The sequence below is a fragment of the Atta colombica genome, unplaced genomic scaffold (assembly GCF_001594045.1).
Source record: "Atta colombica isolate Treedump-2 unplaced genomic scaffold, Acol1.0 scaffold47, whole genome shotgun sequence".
NCBI lineage: Eukaryota > Metazoa > Arthropoda > Insecta > Hymenoptera > Formicidae > Atta > Atta colombica.
Window position 1 is genome coordinate 4,275,135 of NW_017259536.1, and position 8,277 is coordinate 4,283,411.

General features: G+C 33.2%; 1 protein-coding gene across 4 annotated transcripts; it reads right to left on the bottom strand.

Moving 5' to 3' along the window:
- Positions 1-16: 16 nt before the first annotated feature.
- Positions 17-7,665, bottom strand: LOC108691501 (zinc finger MYND domain-containing protein 11). Of its 4 annotated transcripts, none has more exons than XM_018199265.1 (8): positions 7,392-7,665; positions 7,204-7,294; positions 2,100-2,510; positions 1,698-2,028; positions 1,319-1,632; positions 473-979; positions 215-397; positions 17-139 (listed from the first exon to the last, which is right to left on the bottom strand). In XM_018199265.1, the coding sequence occupies exons 2-8, from the start codon at positions 7,231-7,233 to the stop codon at positions 17-19; spliced, it is 1,899 nt and encodes a 632-aa protein (XP_018054754.1). In that variant the 5' UTR covers positions 7,234-7,294; positions 7,392-7,665. The 4 variants fall into 4 exon arrangements, with proteins under 4 accessions (XP_018054754.1, XP_018054752.1, XP_018054755.1 ...); XM_018199263.1 differs by having other exon boundaries at positions 215-409; XM_018199266.1 differs by lacking the exon at positions 7,204-7,294 and having other exon boundaries at positions 215-409.
- Positions 7,666-8,277: the final 612 nt, after the last annotated feature.

Genomic DNA, 8,277 nt, shown 5'->3' on the forward strand with positions numbered 1-8,277 from the left:
TATTCGTCAACATAAATTAACGCTTACGCCTGCACACTCTTTTGTGTTCACGCTGCCAGTGAACCTGTTGACAGTCTGTGCTGCAATATGCAGTATTCCAACAACAATGATATATCGCTTCAGCTTCGCAATTATAACACTATAACAAATGATAAACATTTGAGAATAATATATCTAAAAAAAACGACTAGAAAAAAAGATGAGAGAAAATTACCCATTGTTTCTTTTTTATATCAGAGACGACTTGTTGATGTCTATCGGTTAATTGCCGCAATTCTTTGGCATGCTCCGCTTGTAATCTCTCTAATTCTCTACACTTTTCAAGCTCTAATTCACGGCGCAATTTTTCTAGCGCTGTTGTCGTAGGTTGTTCCGAAGTTCTGCGTTCTCTCTTAATCTGCAAATTAATCTGCACAGTTGTCAAGATATAATCGTGTAATCATGTGAGTACGTGATTGAGACAAAGGTTTACCTTAGCAGGAAGCCCATCCGTTTGTATTTGTTCAGTTTGTACGAGAACGCATTTCGATCTCGGTTCTTGACAACTAGATGTTACCATATCTTCTTGGGAACCTTCCTTCTTTAAACCTTGTGGACATGTGCTCGTTATGCTTTCTCCCGCGGGTTCGTCTTCCGCCACAGGTAAACGAGGCACCTGTCTTTCTTCATTTTCGGCATCAGTTTTCGTAGCATCTTGTTTATTATCCGTCTCATCGTTTATATTTTGCGTTTCAGTATTGCTCTCTGAACTCAAGCGTTCAACTCTTACTCTCAAATCTTTAATTAGTTGCTTTGGTGAATTAGAATCTTGTGATGCACTTTTAGAATTCGACGATTCCAACTTTCGCATTTTTGCAGATGTAGGAGCGTCCTCTGTTGTATTCGAGTCATCTTCCTTATTCTTTGCTAACTTTTGCAACAAATTCTGATGATGCTTTAACTCTTCAAAAGCTCTGTTCCAAGCCATTGATTTTTTTATCTATAAAAACATTTTTAATTATTAAAAAAATCAAAAATTTTTTATTAATTATAGGATCAAATATCTTGGAAAAGAATTAGTTATATATTTTCAACTGTTACTATCGTCTCTAATTCTTCTCATTATTTTTTTAAAAATATAAATATAAATATAAATATAAAAATATAAATATAGTTTCTAAATTTCTTATGAGGGTTTTTTCTATCGCAATTATGATACGAAACTATTCATTGCAAATAAACAATAAACTTAATATCTTTAATTAAGTGTTTTTAAAATATTGGACGAATAATACATAGTATTCGAATAATACATAGTATTACAGATTTAGATTTTTACCTGCAAACTTTGTAATGTGGAAGAGATTGGCCGAATAAAAACTTTCTCGATATTAGCCCTCATATGATGACCTCCGAAAAAACGCACATCATATACATTGCCATTAACTTGCATGACTTTCGCTGGCCAATATGGGTACCCCTTTTGCTTCGCGTAAACCAGTTGATGAGGAGGATTACACGGTATACAGAACCACATTTTTTCGGATTTTTCATTTGATATACGATAACAATCAGCACAACGACGTATTTCTTGAAGATCGTAACAACAATCCTGATACATTGTGCGTCCCATATCTGCTATCACGCTATTAACTGCTCAAGCAACAAGACAATGAGATACTTAAAAAGAGAAAATGCATCGAAATATAAAGCCTTACCTCCATGATATATAATGATGTTATGTAAAATATTATGTGCATCAGCTTCAAATTCGGCGAGATTGTTATACTCATTATTGCTTGTTTTAGCATCCATTATCGCCAAATCCATATGACGCTTTATAAGAATTCCTGGTCGCCATGCATCTTCACCTTCACTCACCCAGGTTGGTCCAGAAAAGCCATTGGGTGGTGTAACGATCGGATCGTTGTTAAAAACAATAGTACGATTTGTAATTTCCGGCGGTAATTTCGCTTTTAGATGACCACACGTAAAACTAAGAATATGGTTGAGATCAACCTTGTCGGAATATACGTCGCTGTTTGTTTTCTGTAAGATAATTTGTATTTTTAATGGAATATCATCAATAGGATATATATTGAGAACTTCGAGATGCTTACCTCGCAGAAATTACAAATCTTTAGTTTTGCAGGGCTGGGTACATGGCATTCCGAATGATAAACCCTGCAGCATTGTTCACAGCATTCGACTGCACCTGCTTGCTGGCATTTGCAACAGTACCAATCGTGATTATCATTCTGTAATATGTCTGCCGGTGGCAATCTGTAACTCTCTTGCTCGACGCCGCTTTTCGTGGGCACTTTCTTCAATAGAACAAGTCCATCTTCGACTGCTTTATTGAGTTCCTCCTGAGCCTCTTGTTCCGTAAAGCCATAAACTCGAGCCATGTGCCGTACCATACGATCATTACTAGGTAAGCTCCTTTGATGTACCGTGATTTTGATCGTATCCCAAATCCGCTGAATCATAGATGGATCGCTTCTCCGACGTACAGACATATTGATAGCAAACTGTAACAAGAAATAACTTATGCAATTCACTTCTGTTTCCTTTCTGAGTTTTAATTTCTTATATCCAAATTATTCAACGGAAAAATAAAATATTTAATCAATTACTCATAAAAAGAATTTAATAAAAAAGTTAAAATATTGTGGCTCCAAAAATAAAACAAATGTAAGTAAATTACTTATATGAGCCTCTGCAATTGTTACTAATGTTAGTGGATAAATAATATATTTATAAGGTGATAAAAGGACTGTACTGAAATCTAGAATCGAAACGTTTATAGTTAACTTCGTTGATAAGTACATTTCATTATTTGTGAATTATATCTTATAAATATATATCGTCTTATAAATATATTATTTATGCACTAACACCCGCAGAGACTCTTATAGGCTTATCATTTATATAATAAAAACTTATATAATAACGTACATATATAATATACTTATATAATAAAAAAGATTGCTAATTATTTTCAAATACTAATTTGTTCGATGAAACAATTAATTATTAAATTAAGATAAATCTCAATCAAAAGCGATCTGATATTCATGTTTAAACTCTCATTAAATACTTGATTTCTTTTACTTTTAATTATTATTTCCTTAACCGATTTCATGGTGTAATTAAACTACTCAATAAAATGAATATAAAAAAATTCATAACAGTAAAAATATAGATAATTGAGCCATCAGCAACGTTTAAATTGATAAGTATTTTGCCCTCATATGCAGTCAATACAGATAAATCTAAATTGCATTAGGTACGTTGCATTAACTGGGTACCCACATATATATATTCGTATGCAGTACCCATATGCTTATAACAAGTACTTTATTCAGTCGGTTTCTATCAATCTCAAGGTGTGGTAGTTTTGCAAATAATCGGTGTAAATAAATTTCAATAAACAAAGACAAATATTTTTAATCGAAAAAGATCTGCCATCGCACTATGCATTCCGCGGTGTTAGATGCAACAGGTTACACTCTGTTGCTATCCAGTTTTATTACGCTTGTGATTCTGTTATGGAAAGGATGTAAACGCAAGAAGAAATTATCGTTTTATGTTCTTTCGGCATCTGATGTTTTTAGTGCTATTTTAACGGCTATTATATTGCTCGTGAATCACATTGATGATGGGATAAGACTGAGTTATAACTGGCAGAATAACACTAATGGTGCTATATTTAATATATGGACAATGGGAGACGACTACCGATTTCCATTTTTACAGGCTTATCCACGGGAGGCAGTCAACGAGGTTGATCTTAATGTAACTTTAACGTGTGGGATGCAAGACTTACTTATGCAATATGGGATGTTAATTGCTGCACTGACAAACGCGTTTATATCTTTGCTGACCTTTACTGTACAATGTAATCTCAATGCAATATGTGCAAAACGAAGATATGGCGATGTAATGAGATCATTGAAGAATATTCAATTGGAATCAAAAAACGTTGAAGTTAAATGTCAGAACGGTGAAATATTAAAGAATGAACAGGAACCAGCATTTCAACAAGGAGATAATATTAATGTGAAGAATAGGAGCAACATTATACAGAGAAATATGAAGATCTCAAATTTTCGAACGCTGAAAGAAGATGACAAAAGGCCAACTAATTTCCTCGTCATGAGTCATTGGCTTGTGCCGTTTCTTGTTGTAGGAATGCTATATTTCGCCGAATACAATGACATGAATGACGCAAGAGATGCGGAGGATATCGAATGCATATTCGGAAGTAATTTTCCAATGAATGATTTTAATACATTTTCAGTTACTGATGATAATCTGAACATCACCGGCTCTGTTACATACATGACGTTGTCGGAGAATAATTATTTCTTTAATGAGATGCCATCAAACAAGTCAAAACCAAGCAGCGCAGAAATAGATGAGGTAGTATCTAAAGTTCAGAGCATCGTTAGGACTGCTTTACGTTATGCGAGCAATTCTACCATGAAAATTACAGATTTTCATAATACTCCTAGACTGCAGAATTTAACACAGTACATTCTAATACACAATTTAATGAAGTATATAAAAAGCATTACAAATGTTAATGGCATTCAAGGACTGAATAGTACACTAATAGAACAGGATATAAGTGTCCATAATTCATCTACAGACAATAGTATACATTTAAATCAAGATCCGGAAGTATCATTACTCTATGATATATCAAAGAATGCATCAGAAAAATCAGATGTAACTATATCTGAGAGTCTGGACAGCGTATCGCAAGTGTCAATTAAAAACAAGGATAACAATCGTCAAGAGGATGCGCAAATATATTTCGCAAGTACAGTAGAGGAAAGCACAACGCAGATGACCACCAATACTTCCATCGTGCAAAATACAACAATCGTTTCCAATAATCAAATATACGATGAGATAATGAAACGTATTCAAGCTGCCAGTGCGTATTCAACGAAAAATCATAATCATTATAACCATTTAATTAATCGACCCAAGGATGGAGATCAGCCTAAGATTAGCAATCTAAAGAATTACATGGAAAAGAGGAAGCCGAATTCAATCAAGGATCTATTTTTCAACAAAAATGATAATCGCTACATTAATAATACCGAGCCGAACAATTCATTGCATATGACCAACGAGTGCCTCGTTTCAACCAAGTTCTTAAAACTGCAGCTGTTTGTGTTATCCTTTACGATATACTTTCTGCCAATTCTGCTCTCCTGTATCCTACAAATGCGAGGAAAGCACACGTGTAAAAATATACTTGCAATGTTAAGAGCAAAAACCGATCTTACTCCCAAAGATAGTAAAAAGATTCATCGTCAAGATTCAGGAGAAGGATCCAGCATGCCACAGAGATCAAGAAATCACAGTTGGACAGATATAGATGCAATAGAAAAGGATTATGAAAGTTGCAAGGAAAATGAAAGCATGGCTTTAGAGATAGAGTGCATGGTAAGAATATTTGATACTATTACGTTATCGTTGATTCTGTGCATAGTTTTCTGGACACCGATATTCTTGGGGACTCTACTGAGAGTATACTCGTGTATCCGCGCTCCACAGTGGTTGAACGACATAACATTCTTAAGCGCTGTTTCTTTCGGTATCGTAAGAAATGCTCTGAATATAAATATGATCAGAATTCAAGAAACTTGTAGAAGTGACAAGATGAAAGAAAACAGGATACATCCAGTTGAATAAGTCATATATGTGTGTGTTTAATATAAGTTATATTATTCAATATATATTCGAATATTTTAATAAGTTCAGTATAATAATAATAATGATAGTAATCAGAGAATTGACTTTTTGTGCTTCTATCAAGATACGGATACAGTGTCAATATAATGAAGCATTATATCCTTATTATTTGTCAAAAGATCAATTTTACACTGTAAATCTGTTTTCTGTAACTAAACTTTTGGAACTTAAAGTGATAAGTGTATGTTATTTGGCGAAAGCGAGAAAGAGAGCATTCTATTGCAATCTAGTGCAAGAATAAAAAACAGATCTTGTATTACTTTGTGTCTTTTGCTGGAAAGCACCAATCTCTGGTGTAACACAATGATCACTTCATCTCAGTTTAACAGCAAACAATAAGGATGTAATGATTTACTGTGGATACTTTCCATTTGGTAACACAAATCGACAGAAATGTAGTTCTATCTTTGTTATTGATTGAAATGCCAAAAAAAATAAGATATTTTTGCACTTAATGACACAAGTGTCATTCTATCTTTGTTAATCACTGAATGAACCAAGAAAGATAAAATAATGTTTGCGTCGACTTATATCACTAAACACGGAACACCTTGTGTTAGTTGCTTTCCCTTTTTTCACAAGTGAAACATTGATAATGAGTCTAAAGTACTTTACAGATAATGAATTTTGTTTGCTTACTTTAGTGACAAAGTCAGTATAATAATAAGTTTTAAAACCTCGCTTTAATATGAGTTAACAAAACTCAGTAAAGTACATGGCTATGTTTCAAGCTTGTGTAGATAAAAACTGAGTTGACTCTCATATGTCAGAATTGTGTATTCAACTGAATCATATGCTTGTATTTACAATCAGACCTTATACTTAAGGTCTTTAAATTTATCTTTAGATGTTCAGTAATCAATAAAATAATTCGTAGAGCATCCAAACATTAAATTTAAAGAAGTCTTAAGCTTTTTACAATAAGCTATTACTTAAATCTCAAGTTATAAGAAATTAACCAATCATAGTCGAATGTAAGAAAAATTATCGATTGGTCGATTTCTTATAATTCTTATAGTTTAATTTCTTATAGTTTAAGACTTAAAGCTTAGGCAATAATTTATTGTAGAAAACCTATTAAATATAAGGCCTAACTATGAATACAGGCAATAACATGATAAATGAGAATTATCTGAGTTTTGATGTAAATGGAAAGCAACTATTACTTTCTTTTATCCTAGAAAGCATCCTTTGCATCAAAGATTACATACATTTTGCAGTCGTGAAATAGTCGTTTTTGGTACATGCTGATATGACAGAGAAAGGAGAATTTGTCAAAAGAATCAAAAGTATTATTCGATTTCGTCTCAAAAACAAAAAATAACAAAAATATCAAAAATATATTTCTTTACATACAAAAGCAATTAAAATCCGATTATGACTTAACTCTAATCGCCTGTACCATTATAACGAAAATATTTCTCGTGCTGTACAAAACAAATACGTATTTACGTGATTAGATACGTGATTAGGTAATCGCATTTTATTCCAGAAGTGCGTTTCCAGTGTCAATATTTCCCGCCTGTAGTAAATATTGTTTTACCTGTTACAGTAAATATTGTTTATTGTAAAACGAAAGTGTCCATATGCGAATTGAATTGAAATTCGTAAAGGTACGCATAGATAGGACGTTTGCTTACTGTGCACTTATCACTTATCGCAAGCAAAGTTTCGGTCGCTATGCGGACTGTAGATGTAGATGATTGTCGGCAGAGTCCAAAATATCGCGGGCGCTCTTTCTAACGGGTTCCACACCGTCACGGAGGCAAGTACATCAGGCGAGTGAAATCCTCTGATTCTTGCCGTCGCCGCTCGCGAAAGCGGCTAGTAACGGGTAGCGAAACACAGTAATTAACATCAGAGTAGCACCTGTACTGTGCGCTTTGCAGTACTACGCGTACGTCACAAGCCCGACTTAACCTCCTCGTCAGCGCGCTTAACAATGCGCGCGCAACTTACATAATTGTATATCGACAAGTTGTTTTTTTTACACGTACTTACATTGCCGCACAGTAAAAACGTGCGTTGCCGGCTTGAATTTGCGAACGTATTGCTTATGTCGATTTCAACAGGGACTCTCATGGAATCGAGGTCCCAACAATCAACATTCGAAAGAAACCTTTGCCGATTTTTATCAAATTTTAAAGTTTATATTAAATAATAAATATTAAAGTAAATAATTAAATTTAACAAAATTTCAAATTTTAAGCTCAAAATTGCAATGAAACAATAATGATGATAGAGAGGTCAATGCACAAATAATTAGGTCAAAATCTATTTTAATAAATTGGTTCTAAATTTTGATCTAATTACTTGTTATAATGACCTCTCTATCATTATTATTATTAGAAAATTTTAATAAAAATTTAGTAAAACTGAAAATAAATTTTTATCTTTGCCGAATTCAATGAAGTTTAATAAATAATTAAGTTTAGTAAAATTCATTTATTTAAGAACTTGATGTGAACTCTAAATGTTGCCGGCGCATTTTAAAAATATTAGAGTTTATAATATAATTAAATTATA